General features: G+C 40.9%; 1 protein-coding gene across 1 annotated transcript in view; it reads right to left on the bottom strand.

The window, feature by feature from the left end:
• The window catches only part of LOC128660360 (phosphatidylinositol-binding clathrin assembly protein), a 576760-nt gene that overhangs the window by 350947 nt on the left and 207712 nt on the right, over positions 1–18101 (bottom strand). The window contains exon 11 of the mRNA XM_053714177.1: positions 14576–14706. Within this exon, the coding sequence (XP_053570152.1) occupies positions 14576–14706 (131 nt within the window). The remainder of the gene's footprint in view (positions 1–14575; positions 14707–18101) is intronic.

Genomic DNA, 18101 nt, shown 5'->3' with positions numbered 1-18101 from the left:
CCGAGGAGATGCTACTTGTTCAGAGCGGCAAGGAGAATGACTGGGGGGGGCGGAGCCTGGGAGGGACTATATGGACAGCTCTTGCTGTGTGCTCTCCTTGCCTTTCCCTGTGGGGGAGGAGAATATCCCACAAGTAATGGATGACACCGTGGACCGGACACACCAATGTTGGAGAAAAATAAAAACCTAACATTACAAAAAAAATGTAAAAACCTAACATTACTTTAAAAGCCGCACACTGAATTTTGAATACAAGGTATCCTCTTTTACATAGGGGTACCCTACCTTCCCATTGGCTGATTTTCATGTTCAAATTCAATTCAGCCAATAGAAAAAGCTTTCATTCTATTGGCTAATTTGAACATGAAAATCAGCCAATAGGAATGCAAGGGTACCCCTATATAAAAGGGGTACCTTGCATTCAGAATTTAGTGTGCGTGTGGTGGCCACATGAAGATCTTTTGGTTGAAGAGCTGAAGACTGTCGTTGCAATAAAGATAAGAAGATGGACCGTCACCAAAATTAAGATGGAGAGCCGCCACCAGGATTTATCTTTGTTGAGTACCATTTTATGGGTTTAGTGTTCGCTTTTTTGTTGTTGTTTTTTTAAGATATACTTTTTTTTTTTTTTTGGGGGGGGGGGGTTAATGTTAGAAGGTTATAGTGGGGGGGGGGTTCTTACGGAAAAAAAGAGCTCATTCACCTTAGGGCATTTTTTTTTGTGGGGTTTTAGATTTGGCACAACTCTTTTTTTTTTATAATGTTAGTTCTTTTGATTTTTTTGTAATGTTAGGTTTTGTTGGTTTTTTTATTAATGTTAGTTTTTGCTTTTTTTTTGTAATGTAGTCTATTTTCAGTTAACTTAGGGGGTGTTAAGTTAGGGGTTTAAGATATTAGTGGGTTGCTGTGGCGGTTTAAAAGTTAATTGTGTAGGTTACATTTTTAATTTTTTTTTACTTGTTTTTAATTGTGTAGGTTACTTTGTGATGTAGGAGGTGGAGGTTTAGGGAGTAATAGTGTAAAGAGGTTATTTGCCGTGGGGGTAGTGGTTTAGGGGTTAATAGTGTAGTTTAGTGCAACTGTCTCCTCTGGACCTGAAAGGTCGAATAAAAAGTTTGAGCAGCAAATAAATGCTCCATCGCATTTACTTTCAACTTGTAATATGAGCACACATTACTGCTCAACGCTACCCATAGAGGGCGAGATTACATATGCGGCACAAGCTTCAGTGTAACTGCTGAAACCTGCGTCGCCCGTAATTTCACCTCCTGCATCGGGGTATCACATATATACGGCGCCAGCAGTTCATAAAGTGCCGTAAGTCGGATAAACTAATGTCCAGAAATGTGCGCAAATACACATTTCTGGAGTCGCCAGTGACTTACGGTACATTAGAAACTGCCGGCGCCTAAGAAAATAAAATAAAAAATAGTCTAATCTCCCGTAAAAGTCTAACCCGCCTCCCAAAAATTAACCTGACACGTAAAACACCTATAGCCGCAATCCCCCCACATTGCAACTAATAATAAATGTATTAACCCCAAAACCGACAACCCCCCACAATGCAATATGCCTAATTAAACTATTAACCTCTAATCCGCCTTTCACCCACATGGCAATCTACCTAGTAAAAGTATTAACCCCTAAATCCGCCAACATCGCAAACTACCCAACAAATGTATTAACCCCTAATCTGCCATTAACCCACATCGCAACCAAACCACACAACGCAATAATCCTAATAAAACTATTAACCCCTAAACCTTATTAGTTATTGCGGTGGGGGTTGGCGGTTGACAGGTAGATAGATATTGTGCATGCGTTAAAGGGATACTAACCCCACATTTTGTCTTTCATGATTCAGATAGAGCATGCAATTTTAAGCAACTTTCTAATTTACACCTATTATCAATTTTTCTTTGTTCTCATGTTACCTTGATTTGAAAAAGCAGTATTCAAAGTTTAGGAGCCGGCACATTTTTAGTTCAGCAACTTGGTAGAGCTTGCTGATTGGTTTGCTACATTTAGCCACAAATCAGCAAGTGCTACCCAGGTGCTGAACAAAAAATGGTCCGGCTCTAAAGCTTACAGTACTGCTTTTTCAAATCAAGATAGCATGAGAACAAAGAAAAATTGATAAAAACAGAATTTATGCTTACCTGATAAATTACTTTCTCCAACATAGGTGTGTCCGGTCCACGGCGTCATCCTTACTTGTGGGATATTCTCTTCCCCAACAGGAAATGGCAAAGAGTCCCAGCAAAGCTGGTCACATGATCCCTCCTAGGCTCCGCCCACCCCAGTCATTCGACCGACGGACAGGAGGAAATATATATAGGAGAAACCATATGATACCGTGGTGACTGTAGTTAGAGAAAATAATTCATCAGACCTGATTAAAAAACCAGGGCGGGCCGTGGACCGGACACACCGTTGGAGAAAGTAATTTATCAGGTAAGCATAAATTCTGTTTTCTCCAACATTGGTGTGTCTGGTCCACGGCGTCATCCTTACTTGTGGGAACCAATACCAAAGCTTTAGGACACGGATGAAGGGAGGGAGCAAATCAGGTCACCTAAATGGAAGGCACCACGGCTTGCAAAACCTTTCTCCCATAAATAGCCTCTGAAGAAGCAAAAGTATCAAATTTGTAAAATTTGGCAAAAGTGTGCAGTGAAGACCAAGTCGCTGCCTTACATATCTGTTCAACAGAAGCCTCGTTCTTGAAGGCCCATGTGGAAGCCACAGCCCTAGTGGAGTGAGCTGTGATTCTTTCAGGAGGCTGCCGTCCGGCAGTCTCATAAGCCAATCGGATAATGCTTTTAAGCCAAAAGGAAAGAGAGGTAGAAGTCGCTTTTTGACCTCTCCTTTTACCAGAATAAACAATAAACAAGGAAGATGTTTGTCTGAAATCTTTAATAGCCTCTAAATAGAATTTTAGAGCACGGACTACGTCCAAATTGTGTAACAAACGTTCCTTCTTTGAAACTGGATTCGGACACAAAGAAGGTACAACTATCTCCTGGTTAATATTTTTGTTGGAAACAACTTTCGGAAGAAAACCAGGCTTAGTACGCAAAACCACCTTATCTGCATGGAACACCAGATAGGGCGGAGAACACTGCAGAGCAGATAACTCTGAAACTCTTCTAGCAGAAGAAATTGAAACCAAAAACAAAACTTTCCAAGATAATAACAATATCTACGGAATGTAAGGGTTCAAACGGAACCCCTTGAAGAACTGAAAGAACTAGATTTAGACTCCAGGGAGGAGTCAAAGGTCTGTAAACAGGCTTGATCCTAACCAGAGCCTGAACAAATGCTTGAACATCTGGCACAGCTGCCAGTCTTTTGTGAAGTAAAACAGATAAAGCAGAGATCTGTCCCTTCAGAGAACTTGCAGATAATCCTTTCTCCAAACCTTCTTGTAGAAAGGATAGAATCTTAGGAATTTTTATCTTGTTCCATGGGAATCCTTTAGATTCACACCAACAGATATATTTTTTCCATATTTTATGGTAAATTTTTCTAGTTACAGGCTTTCTAGCCTGAATCAGAGTATCTATTACAGAATCTGAAAACCCACGCTTTGATAAAATCAAGCGTTCAATCTCCAAGCCGTCAGTTGGAGGGAAACCAGATTCGGATGTTCGAATGGACCCTGAACAAGAAGGTCCTGTCTCAAAGGTAGCTTCCATGGTGGAGCCGATGACATATTCACCAGGTCTGCATACCAAGTCCTGCGTGGCCACGCAGGAGCTATCAAGATCACCGAGGCCCTCTCCTGATTGATCCTGGCTACCAGCCTGGGGATGAGAGGAAACGGTGGGAATACATAAGCTAGGTTGAAGGTCCAAGGTGCTACTAGTGCATCTACTAGGGTCGCCTTGGGATCCCTGGATCTGGACCCGTAGCAAGGAACCTTGAAGTTCTGACGAGACGCCATCAGATCCATGTCTGGAATGCCCCATAATTGAGTTATTTGGGCAAAGATTTCCGGATGGAGTTCCCACTCCCCCGGATGGAATGTCTGACGACTCAGAAAATCCGCTTCCCAATTTTCCACTCCTGGGATGTGGATCGCAGACAAGTGGCAGGAGTGATCCTCCGCCCATTTAATTATCTTGGTCACTTCTTTCATCGCCAGGGAAGTCCTTGTTCCCCCCTGATGATTGATATATGCAACGGTCGTCATGTTGTCTGACTGAAACCTTATGAATTTTGCCTTTGCTAGTTGAGGCCAAGCTCTGAGAGCATTGAATATCGCTCTCAGTTCCAGAATGTTTATCGGGAGAAGAGACTCTTCCCGAGACCATAGACCCTGAGCTTTCAGGGATTCCCAGACCGCGCCCCAGCCCACTAGGCTGCGTCGGTCGTGACAATGACCCACTCTGGTCTGCGGAAGCTCATTCCCTGTGACAGATTGTCCAGGGTCAGCCACCAACGGAGTGAATCTCTGGTCTTTTGATCTACTTGAATCGTCGGAGACAAGTCTGTATAATCCCCATTCCACTGTCTGAGCATGCACAGTTGTAATGGTCTTAGATGAATTTGTGCAAAAGGAACTATGTCCATTGTTGCAACCATCAATCCTATTACTTCCATGCACTGCGCTATGGAAGGACGAGGAACAGAATGAAGTACTTGACAAGAGCTTAGAAGTTTTGATTTTCTGACCTCTGTCAGAAAAATCCTCATTTCTAAGGAATCTATTATTGTTCCCAAGAAGGGAACTCTTGTTGACGGGGACAGAGAACTTTTTTCTTTGTTCACCTTCCATCCGTGAGATCTGAGAAAGGCTAGGACGATGTCCGTATGAGCCTTTGCTTTTGACAGGGACGACGCTTGAATCAGGATGTCATCCAAGTAAGGTACTACTGCAATGCCCCTTGGTCTTAGAACCGCTAGAAGGGACCCTAGTACCTTTGTGAAAATCCTTGGAGCAGTGGCTAATCCAAATGGAAGTGCCACAAACTGGTAATGCTTGTCCAGAAAAGCGAACCTTAGGAACTGATGATGTTCCTTGTGAATAGGAATATGTAGGTACGCATCCTTTAAATCCACGGTAGTCATAAATTGATTTTCCTGGATAGTAGGTAGGATCGTTCGAATAGTTTCCATTTTGAACGATGGTACCCTGAGAAATTTGTTTAGGATCTTTAGATCCAAAATTGGTCTGAATGTTCCCTCTTTTTTGGGAACTATGAACAGATTGGAATAAAATCCCATTCCTTGTTCTCTTATTGGAACTGGATGTATCACTCCCATCTTTAACAGGTCTTCTACACAATGTAAGAATGCCTGTCTCTTTATTTGGTTTGAAGATAATTGAGACCTGTGGAACCTTCCCCTTGGGGGTAGTTCCTTGAATTCCAGGAGATAACCTTGAGAAACTATTTCTAGCGCCCAAGGATCCTGAACATCTCTTGCCCAAGCCTGAGCAAAGAGAGAAAGTCTGCCCCCCACTAGATCCGGTCCCGGATCGGGGGCTATCCCTTCATGCTGTTTTGGTAGCAGTGGTAGGCTTCTTGGCCTGCTTACCCTTGTTCCAGCCTTGCATTGGTTTCCAGGCTGGTTTGGGTTGTGAAGTATTACCCTCTAACTTAGAGGATACAGAATTAGGGGCTGGTCCGTTTCTGCGAAAGGGACGAAAATTAGGCTTATTATTAGCCTTAAAAGACCTATCCTGTGGGAGGGCATGGCCCTTTCCCCCAGTGATGTCTGAAATAATCTCTTTCAAATCAGGTCCAAATAATGTTTTACCCTTGAAAGGAATGTTAAGCAATTTTTTCTTGGAAGACACATCCGCTGACCAAGACTTTAGCCAAAGCACTCTGCGCGCCACGACAGCAAACCCTGAATTTTTCGCCGCTAATCTAGCTAATTGCAAAGCAGCATCTAAAACAAAAGAGTTAGCCAATTTAAGTGCTTGAACTCTGTCCATAACCTCCTCATACGAAGATTCTTTACTGAGCGATTTTTCTAGTTCCTCGAACCAGAAACACGCTGCCGTAGTGACAGGAACAATGCATGAAATTGGTTGTAGAAGGTAACCTTGCTGTACAAAAATCTTTTTAAGCAAACCCTCTAATTTCTTATCCATAGGATCTTTGAAAGCACAACTATCTTCGATAGGAATAGTAGTGCGTTTGTTTAGAGTAGAAACCGCCCCCTCGACCTTGGGGACTGTCTGCCATAAGTCCTTTCTGGGGTCGACTATAGGAAATAATTTCTTAAATATAGGGGGGGAACAAAAGGTATGCCGGGCCTTTCCCACTCTTTATTTACTATGTCCGCCACCCGCTTGGGTATAGGAAAAGCGTCGGGGGGCACCGGAACCTCTAGGAACTTGTCCATCTTACATAATTTCTCTGGAATGACCAAATTGTCACAATCATCCAGAGTAGATAACACCTCCTTAAGCAGTGCGCGGAGATGTTCTAATCTAAATTTAAATGTCACAACATCAGGTTCAGCTTGATGAGAATTTTTTCCTGAATCTGAAATTTCTCCATCAGACAAAACCTCCCTCATGGCCCCTTGAGATTGGTGTGAGGGTATGTCAGAACAGTTATCATCAGCGTCCTCTTGCTCTTCAGTGTTTAAAACAGAGCAATCGCGCTTTCTCTGATAAGTAGGCATTTTGGATAAAAGATTTGCTATGGAGTTATCCATTACAGCCGTTAATTGTTGCATGGTAATAAGTATTGGCGCACTAGATGTACTAGGGGCCTCCTGTGTGGGCATAACTGGTGTAGACACAGTAGGGGATGATGTAGTATCATGTTTACTCCCCTCATTTGAGGAATCATCTTGGGCAATATCATTATCTGTTGCATTACTGTCCTTACTTTGTTTGGACACTATGGCACAATTATCACATAAATTTAAATGGGGAGACACATTGGCTTTCATACATATAGAACATAGCTTATCTGATGGTACAGACATGTTAAACAGGCTTAAACTTGTCAACAAAGCACAAAAAACGTTTTAAAATAAAACCGTTACTGTCACTTTAAATTTCAAACTGAAAACACTTTATTACTGAATATGTGAAAAAGTATGAAGGAATTGTTCAAAATTCACCAAAATTTCACCACAGTGTCTTAAAGCATTAAAAGTATTGCACACCAAATGTCAGAGCTTTAACCCTTAAATTAACGGAACCGGAGCCGTTTTTACATTTAACCCCTATACAGTCCCAGAATGAGGCTCTGTCTATAACTAGAAAGGCCCCCATCTGAAAAAGGTGTCCAACACAGTGCCTGCCGTTTTTCTAAACATTCCCCAAGATTATAATACCAATAATTAGTTAGAATCTATATAATATGCCTAGTAAAGCAATTGTTTTAGCCCAGAAAAATGTCTACAAGTTTTTAAGCCCTTTTTGAAGCCCTTTATTCTTTTATGTTTAACTAAGAAAATGGCTTACCGGTCCCCATGAGGGGAAATGACAGCCTTCCAGCATTACATGGTCTTGTTAGAAATATGGCTAGTCATACCTTAAGCAGAAAAGACTGCTAACTGTTTCCCCCAACTGAAGTTACTTCATCCCAACAGTCCTGTGTGGAAACAGCAATCGATTTTAGTTACTGTCTGCTAAAATCATCTTCCTCTTACAAACAGAAATCTTCATCCTTTTCTGTTTCAGAGTAAATAGTACATACCAGCACTATTTTAAAATAACAAACACTTGATAGAAGAATAAAACTACATTTAAACACCAAAAAACTCTTAACCATCTCCGTGGAGATGTTGCCTGTGCAACGGCAAAGAGAATGACTGGGGTGGGCGGAGCCTAGGAGGGATCATGTGACCAGCTTTGCTGGGACTCTTTGCCATTTCCTGTTGGGGAAGAGAATATCCCACAAGTAAGGATGACGCCGTGGACCGGACACACCAATGTTGGAGAAAGGAGTAAATTAGAAAGGTGCTTAAAATTCCATGCTCTATCTGAATCATGAAAGAAAAAAAAATTGGGTTTAGTATCCCTTTAATATTTTCAGGAAGTTACGGCAATTACGGTGCTCACATTTTCAGCGTAAGGCTTGCTGTGCCTGCCTACGTGTGGCGAGGTGAAAATGAAGTAAAATTTCTCCATTTTTGCCGCGTAAGTCCTTGCGCTGAATATGTGTTACAGATTTGCAACGCGGTTCTATGTTAGCTTATGGGAGTAAAAATTGCGGGCGATGGGTGAAATATTTGCGCCGCATTTATATGCGGCGCCGTATATGTGATACCAAAACCGCATAAAAACCGGCGTTGGCAGCTTTTACAGGCGACGCCGCTTATGTAATCTTGCCCAGAAAATATGGGGAGCGTAAATTATTTCTAGTTCATAAATTTGAATTTCATAAAAGGATAAACACAAAACTCACTTGTGTGCCCATAAGGTTAACTCAAGATCCATGGTATGGAAAGGGTAAAGTGCTAACAGATAAATACTAAACTATTTTCAAACAAGAAGAAGCTCCAAAATCTATCAACTCTTCAAATAAATCTAGAAATCTCTATTTAATGGGTGGGAAAACAATGGCATAAAAAACATAATTTATGCTTACCTGATAAATCCCTTTCTTCTGTAGTGTGATCAGTCCACGGGTCATCATTACTTCTGGGATATTACTCCTCCCCAACAGGAAGTGCAAGAGGATTCACCCAGCAGAGCTGCATATAGCTCCTCCCCTCTACGTCACTGCCAGTCATTCGACTAAGGACCAACGAGAAAGGAAAAGCCAAGGGTGAAGTGGTGACTGGAGTATAAATTAAAAAATATTTACCTGCCTTAAAAACAGGGCGGGCCGTGGACTGATCACACTACAGAAGAAAGGAATTTATCAGGTAAGCATAAATTATGTTTTCTTCTGTTAAGTGTGATCAGTCCACGGGTCATCATTACTTCTGGGATACCAATACCAAAGCAAAAGTACACGGATGACGGGAGGGATAGGCAGGCTCTTTATACAGAAGGAACCACTGCCTGAAGAACCTTTCTCCCAAAAATAGCCTCCGATGAAGCAAAAGTGTCAAATTTGGAAAATTTGGAAAAAGTATGAAGCGAAGACCAAGTTGCAGCCTTGCAAATCTGTTCAACAGAGGCCTCATTCTTGAAGGCCCAAGTGGAAGCCACAGCTCTAGTAGAATGAGCTGTAATTCTTTCAGGAGGCTGCTGTCCAGCAGTCTCATAAGCTAAACGAATTATGCTACGAAGCCAAAAAGAAAGAGAGGTAGCGGAAGCTTTTTGACCTCTCCTCTGCCCAGAGTAAATGACAAACAGAGAAGACGTTTGTCGAAATTCCTTAGTTGCCTGTAAGTAAAATTTTAGAGCACGGACTACATCCAGGTTGTGCAGTAGACGTTCCTTCTTTGAAGAAGGATTTGGGCATAAGGAAGGAACAACAATCTCTTGATTGATATTCCTGTTAGTAACTACCTTAGGTAAGAACCCAGGTTTAGTACGCAGGACTACCTTATCCGAATGAAAAATCAAATAAGGAGAATCACAATGTAAGGCTGATAATTCAGAGACTCTTCGAGCCGAGGAAATAGCCATTAAAAATAGAACTTTCCAAGATAACAACTTTATATCAATGGAATGAAGGGGTTCAAACGGAACGCCCTGTAAAACATTAAGAACAAGGTTTAAACTCCATGGTGGAGCAACAGTTTTAAACACAGGCTTAATTCTGGCCAAAGCCTGACAAAAAGCCTGGACGTCAGGAACTTCTGACAGACGTTTGTGTAACAGAATGGACAGAGCTGAGATCTGTCCCTTTAATGAACTAGCAGATAAACCCTTTTCTAAACCTTCTTGTAGAAAAGACAATATCCTAGGAATCCTAACCTTACTCCAAGAGTAACCTTTGGATTCACACCAATATAGGTATTTACACCATATCTTATGGTAAATCTTTCTGGTAACAGGTTTCCTAGCCTGTATTAAGGTATCAATAACTGACTCAGAAAATCCACGTCTTGATAAAATCAAGCGTTCAGTTTCCAAGCAGTCAGCTTCAGAGAAGTTAGATTTTGATGTTTGAAGGGACCCTGTATCAGAAGGTCCTGTTTCAGAGGTAGAGACCAAGGTGGACAGGATGACATGTCCACCAGGTCTGCATACCAAGTCCTGCGTGGCCACGCAGGTGCTATTAGAATCACTGATGCTCTCTCTTGTTTGATTCTGGCAATCAATCGAGGAAGCAACGGGAAGGGTGGAAACACATAAGCCATCCTGAAGTCCCAAGGTGCTGTCAGAGCATCTATCAGGACTGCTCCTGGATCCCTGGATCTGGACCCGTAACGAGGAAGCTTGGCGTTCTGTCGAGACGCCATGAGATCTATCTCTGGTTTGCCCCAACGTCGAAGTATTTGGGCAAAGACCTCCGGATGAAGTTCCCACTCCCCCGGATGAAAAGTCTGACGACTTAAGAAATCCGCCTCCCAGTTCTCCACTCCCGGGATGTAGATTGCTGACAGGTGGCAAGAGTGAGACTCTGCCCAGCAAATTATCTTTGATACTTCCATCATAGCTAGGGAGCTTCTTGTCCCTCCCTGATGGTTGATGTAAGCTACAGTCGTGATGTTGTCCGACTGAAACCTGATGAACCCCCGAGTTGTCAACTGGGGCCAAGCCAGGAGGGCATTGAGAACTGCTCTCAATTCCAGAATGTTTATTGGCAGGAGACTCTCCTCCTGACTCCATTGTCCCTGAGCCTTCAGAGAATTCCAGACGGCACCCCAACCTAGAAGGCTGGCGTCTGTTGTTACAATTGTCCAGTCTGGTCTGCTGAATGGCATCCCCCTGGACAGATGTGGCCGAGAAAGCCACCATAGAAGAGAATTTCTGGTCTCTTGATCCAGATTCAGAGAAGGGGATAAGTCTGAGTAATCCCCATTCCACTGACTTAGCATGCACAGTTGCAGTGGTCTGAGGTGTAAGCGTGCAAAGGGTACTATGTCCATTGCCGCTACCATTAAGCCGATTACCTCCATGCATTGAGCCACTGACGGGTGTTGAATGGAATGAAGGGTGCGGCAAGCACTTTGAAGTCTTGTTAGCCTGTCCTCTGTCAGGTAAATCTTCATTTCTACAGAATCTATAAGAGTCCCCAGGAAGGGAACTCTTGTGAGTGGAACGAGTGAACTTTTCTTTTCGTTCACCTTCCATCCATGTGACCTTAGAAATGCCAGCACTAACTCTGTATGAGACTTGGCAGTTTGAAAGCTTGAAGCTTGTATCAGAATGTCGTCTAGGTATGGAGCTACCGAGATTCCCCGCGGTCTTAGTACCGCCAGAAGAGCACCCAGAACCTTTGTGAAGATTCTTGGAGCTGTAGCCAATCCGAATGGAAGAGCCACAAACTGGTAATGCCTGTCTAGGAAGGCAAACCTTAGGTACCGATAATGATCTTTGTGAATCGGTATGTGAAGGTAAGCATCTTTTAAATCTACAGTGGTCATGTATTGACCCTCTTGGATCATAGGTAAAATTGTCCGAATAGTCTCCATCTTGAACGATGGAACTCTTAGGAATTTGTTTAGGATCTTTAAGTCCAGGATTGGTCTGAAAGTTCCCTCTTTTTTGGGAACCACAAACAGATTTGAGTAAAACCCCTGTCCCTGTTCCGATCGTGGAACTGGATGGATTACTCCCATTAACAAGAGCTCTTGTACGCAGCGTAGAAACGCCTCTTTCTTTGTCTGGATTGTTGACAATCTTGACAGATGAAATCTCTCTCTTGGAGGAGAGTATTTGAAGTCCAGAAGGTATCCCTGAGATATTATCTCTAGCGCCCAGGGATCCTGAACATCTCTTGCCCAAGCCTGGGCGAAGAGAGAAAGTCTGCCCCCCACTAGATCCGATCCCGGATCGGGGGCCCTCAATTCATGCTGTTTTAGGGGCAGCAGCAGGTTTCCTAGTCTGCTTGCCCTTGTTCCAGGACTGGTTAGGTTTCCAGCCTTGTCTGTAGCGAGCAACAGCTCCTTCCTGTTTTGGTGCAGAGGAAGTTGATGCTGCTCCTGCTTTGAAATTACGAAAGGAACGAAAATTAGACTGTCTAGTCTTGGCTTTGGCTTTGTCCTGAGGCAGGGCATGGCCTTTACCTCCTGTAATGTCAGCGATAATCTCTTTCAACCCGGGCCCGAATAAGGTCTGCCCTTTGAAAGGTATATTAAGCAATTTAGACTTAGAAGTAACATCAGCTGACCAGGATTTTAGCCACAGCGCCCTGCGTGCCTGAATGGCGAATCCTGAATTTTTCGCCGTAAGTTTAGTAAGATGTACTACGGCCTCCGAAATGAATGAATTAGCTAGTTTAAGGACTCTAAGCCTGTCCGTAATGTCGTCCAGAGTAGCTGAACCAATGTTCTCTTCCAGAGACTCAATCCAGAATGCCGCTGCAGCCGTGATCGGCGCAATGCATGCAAGGGGTTGCAATATAAAACCTTGTTGAACAAACATTTTCTTAAGGTAACCCTCTAACTTTTTATCCATTGGATCTGAAAAAGCACAGCTATCCTCCACCGGGATAGTGGTACGCTTAGCTAAGGTAGAAACTGCTCCCTCCACCTTAGGGACCGTTTGCCATAAGTCCCTTGTGGTGGCGTCTATTGGAAACATTTTTCTAAATATCGGAGGGGGTGAGAACGGCACACCGGGTCTATCCCACTCCTTAGTAACAATTTCAGTAAGTCTCTTAGGTATAGGAAAAACCTCAGTACTCGTCGGTACCGCAAAATATTTATCCAACCTACACATTTTCTCTGGTATTGCAACTGTGTTACAATCATTCAGAGACGCTAACACCTCCCCTAGTAATACACGGAGGTTTTCCAGTTTAAATTTAAAATTTGAAATATCTGAATCCAGTCTGTTTGGATCAGAACCGTCACCCACAGAATGAAGTTCTCCGTCCTCATGATCTGCCACCTGTGACGCAGTGTCTGACATGGCCCTAATATTATCAGCGCACTCTGTTCTCACCCCAGAGTGATCACGCTTACCTCTTAGTTCTGGTAATTTAGCCAAAACCTCAGTCATAACAGTAGCCATATCCTGTAATGTGATTTGTAATGGCCGCCCAGATGTACTCGGCGCTACAATATCACGCACCTCCCTCTGAGCGGGAGATGTAGGTACTGACACGTGAGGCGAGTTAGTCGGCATAACTCTCCCCTCGTTGTTTGGTGAAATTTGTTCAATTTGTACAGATTGACTTTTATTTAAAGTAGCATCAATACAGTTAGTACATAAATTTCTATTGGGCTCCACTTTGGCATTGCAACAAATGACACAGGTATCATCCTCTGAATCAGACATGTTTAACACACTAGCAAATAAACTTGCAACTTGGAAATACAATTCAATTAGAATAATATTAAAACGTACTGTGCCTTTAAGAAGCACAGAAGATCTATGACAGTTGAAAATTAATAAATTGAAACAGTTATAGCCTCAATCCTTGTAAACAACACAACTTTAGCAAAGGTTTAATCCCATTAGCAAAGATAACAAATTCTGAAAGCAGGAAACAAATTACAGAATAAACGTTTTTTATCTCAGTCAAACTATAATTCTCACAGCTCTGCTGAGAGAAATTACCTCCCTCAAAATAAGTTTTGAAGACCCCTGAGCTCTGTAGAGATGAACCGGATCATGCAGGGAATACAATGAGTTGCTGACTGAAATATTTGATGCATAGTAAAAGCGCCAAAAAACGGCCCCTCCCCCTCACACACAGCAGTGAGGGAGAACAGAAATTGTCAGAAAAACAGATTAAGCAACTGCCAAGTGGAAAAATAGTGCCCAAACATTTATTCACACAGTACCTCAGCAAATGAAAACGATTTTACATTCCAGCAAAAACGTTAAACATAATCTCTAGTTATTAAACACCTTTATGTATTTCTTACAGTGTAATTCTAGTGAAGTACCATTCCCCAGAATACTGAAGTGTAAAGTATACATACATGACATTATATCGGTATGGCAGGATTTTCTCATCAATTCCATTGTCAGAAAATAAAAACTGCTACATACCTCTATGCAGATTCATCTGCCCGCTGTCCCCTGATCTGAAGTTTACCTCACTCCTCAGATGGCCGAGAACAGCAATATGATCTTAACTACTCCGGCTAAAATCATAGCAAAACTCTGGTAGATTCTTCTTCAAACTCTGCCAGAGAGGTAATAACACACTCCGGTGCTATTTTAAAATAACAAACTTTTGATTGAAGATATAAAACTAAGTATAATCACCATAGTCCTCTCACACATCCTATCTAGTCGTTGGGTGCAAGAGAATGACTGGGAGTGACGTAGAGGGGGGGAGCTATATGCAGCTCTGCTGGGTGAATCCTCTTGCACTTCCTGTTGGGGAGGAGTAATATCCCAGAAGTAATGATGATCCGTGGACTGATCACACTTAACAGAAGAAAGACAGAATAGATCAATTGTCTAACGTTATCACTCAGCTTTCTGAAACATTAGAACACATTTAATTAAATCTCAAAATCTGATATAAAATACAATCCTACTAAACTACTATTAGCCGTTTACCATCACCATACTTACCTATTTGTTGTGGGGGCAGGTGCTGAAAATAAGTCAACAGGCGTAGTGGTATTAACACTTTTCCCAGACAAAGTGCTTGGTGACACAGATGTAGAATTTGACACAACAGAAATCTCTCTTAAACGTTGTTCCTGGAAGAAGAAAAAAAAAAAAAGGTTAGTGTGTGTTGTATTTGAATTCTATTTATTACAATAAAAGGAAACCCAATTTTCTAAGAGCTTCTTGTCACACAAGGATATGTAGATACTAGCTAACCACATGCCTATTCCGTGCTACTTCACTATTTTGCATAGATAGATACATTTGCAAAACTCATTATGTTTCATAGCAAGTAATCACAAAAATCAACAAATCATGCACTATTTAGAACATGCTTGTTCATTCAATAGCCAAAGAGATTTCATTAGAAAAGTGCTATATTGTTACATAATTTTTTGGCCTAATCTCAGCTGCACTGTGTCTTCTGCATGAGAAAAGTAAATTTCCTTGTGCAATCACCGCACCACCCAAACAGAAAAGAAGTATCAGCTGGTAACAAGAATATTGTTTTTATGTATGTCCCTAACAAACAAATCTGTAAATACATTGCAATTCAACATTACCAAAATAAAGTGATCTACACACTTATATGAGGGCCTGAAAACACTTTTGAAGGATTTGTCATAGCATAGCAAATAAAGGAGAATATTTACAATAATGTAAGTAGCTTTTGTTTGTCTAATTATACATATTATTCAGTAGCATGCATTATATAGAACTGTTTACAGCATGTGCCCACTTGCAGAAAAAAAAATATTGAAATGATTTATATCATCATTACTGAAATTTTCATATCTTGGCTAATTTTACCCACATATTAATCACCAGCTGCCACTGATAATTTTATTTATAAAGCAGTAACAAAAAAGGTAGGGAAGTTTAGTGAGTGCAATGCAGGCCATGAGCCAAATTAAGTAAATTTCAATAAGTAATGTTAAATTTGTGATTATATTAGCACTAATCAACAAAGTTTTTCCAAGCAGTAAAATCTAAGCACACGCAGAATTAGGTAAACTTTTGTACCTTGCCTGGACTCTCCCTAATATATGGATGGCCCCTGCCTGCCTAATGCTTTATGCCTCTACTTAACCCTGCATGGACTCTACCTGCTTACTGCTTCTGTTAACTCCTTAGTATATATCCTTGTCTCTGAACCTTGTCTACATACCAATTATTGCTGCTATTTAACCGGATACCTTACCAATAAGTTAAAAAAAGGCAATTTAAAATAGGGGATTAAAAGAACAAATCATGAAGACTTTACAGACTAGAGAAAAAGAGAGGCACTAAGGACTTATATTTAGGTGAAATATAGGCTTCTGCTTGAATAGTGAAAACAATTTTGAATTTTTTACTCCAATCAATTTCGCTAATAACTGACACATGAAGTTTCAATGGGGTGACAACCTTCGTGTAAAAAAATTCAAGCTCGTGGTATAAAATTATTTAATTTCTAGGTTCCTCATGTGGCTGTATAATGCATAAAAATATTACAAACCCAACAGGTATAAGTTGTGGAAACTTTGTGGTCCTGTGAGAGCATACTGACAACTGGGTAAGATAGGGCACACTATTCAAACACCAGGCCATCAGATGCAAGGCTTGTGTATTTGGATGAGCAGACCAGTCTAAGTCAATCTGTCCTGCTGAATTTTGTAAAATTCAGAGAATGATGGGAAAATAAAAAAATAAGCAAGCCAGAGTAAACTTAAAATGGCTTTTGTGGAATTGTGGTTGTCCCACGCTCCCTAGAGGTCAAAAAACAAATTCTATAATCAAGGTTTTCAAAATGCTGCAAGTTACCTAAACCAGCTACTTTATTTGCAGCACTGTAGAAAACCTAAGTTTAAGAATTTGATTTTAGCCTCTTTAGGGTGTATGTCACATGCACAAATTTTCTCTACACAAAAGAGGTGCTTAACGTCCTTTTAAAGTGTCTATTGCATATACCTGCTTCTCCGCAGTGTACAATCTTTTTGGTTTACTCAATTGAAGGACTTCCCAGACATTTGACATATGAAGCTGTTGCATGACCTACCAAATCCACCTCAAGCTGCAGTTGTTTCAAATCTATTACTTTTTTTTTTCTTCAAGCAAGTAGAGTGAGTAACCAAACAATCTTGCTGCATGTAAAAGCTCTGTCACTCACACATGCATAAAAGCTGCAAAGTAATTACAACCTAGAACAGAGCCTGAAGCTTCTATTGGTTTATATATAAGCAAGTTCTACAAAAAGCGCAACAGTATCAATGTATTGTTGAAAAGATGTCCTATTAAAGGGAATGTCTACACCAGAAATGTTATTGTTTAAAAAGATAGATAATCCCTTGATTACCCATTCCCCAATTTTGCATAATCAACACGGTTATATTAACATACTTTTTACCTCTGTTTACTTTGCATCTAAACCTCTGCAGACTGCCCCCTTATTTCACTTCTTTTGATAGACTTGCATTTCAGCCAATCAGTGCTGACTCATAAATGACTCTACCGAAGTGAGCACAAAGTTATTTATATGTCACACGTGAACTAGGGCTGCCCAGCTGTGATAAACTGTAAAAATGCGCTGAGATAAGAGGCGGCCTTCAAGGGCTTAGAAATTAGCATATGATCCTACCTAGGTTTAGTTTTCAACTAAGAAAACCATGAGAACAAAAGCAAATTTGATGATAAAACTAAATTGGAAAGTTGTTTAAAACTGCAAGCTCTATTGGAATCATGAAAGTTTAATTTTGACTAGGTTGTCCCTTTAATGACAGAACATATAATAGAACCAATATAATATACATTTAAAAGTGAAATATTTTATATGCAATAAGTTTCTCATGTGCCTTAAAGGGACATGAAATCCAATATTTTTTCTTTAATGATTTAGATAAAGAATACAATTTTAAACAACATTCCAGTTTACTTCTAGTATCTAATTTGCTTCATTCTTTAGATATCATTTGTGGAAGAAATAGCATTGCACAGGGGTGAGCCTATAACACGATTCAGAAGCTCCTGAGCCTATTTAGATATGATTTTCAACAAAAGATATCAGGAAAATGAAGCCAATTAGATTATATAAGTAAATTGGAAAGTTGTTTAACATTGTGTGTACTTTCTAAATTAAATAAAAAAAAAAAAGTAGGTTTCATGTCCCTTTAAGATTAAGCAAAACAGACAGTCAGTTATCCAAGATTAAGCAAAACAGACAGTTATCCACAATCAACAGAGCTTGAAGAGCTCCCAGAACCAAATTCAAACTCCAAGGAGGAGAAATTGACTTAATGACAGGTTTTATACGAACCAAAGCTTGTACAAAACAATGAATATCAGGAAGAATAGCAATCTTTCTGTGAAAAAGAACAGAAAGAGCAGAGATTTGTCCTTTCAAAGAACTTGCGGACAAACCCTTATCTAAACCATCCTGAAGAAACTGTAAAATTCTCGGTATTCTAAAAGAATGCCAAGAAAAATGATGAGAAAGACACCAAGAAATATA

This window comes from Bombina bombina, chromosome 1, assembly GCF_027579735.1.
Source record: "Bombina bombina isolate aBomBom1 chromosome 1, aBomBom1.pri, whole genome shotgun sequence".
NCBI lineage: Eukaryota > Metazoa > Chordata > Amphibia > Anura > Bombinatoridae > Bombina > Bombina bombina.
The sequence above is the reverse complement of the archived record's forward strand: the minus strand, read 5'-3'. Positions and strand labels throughout refer to the sequence as shown.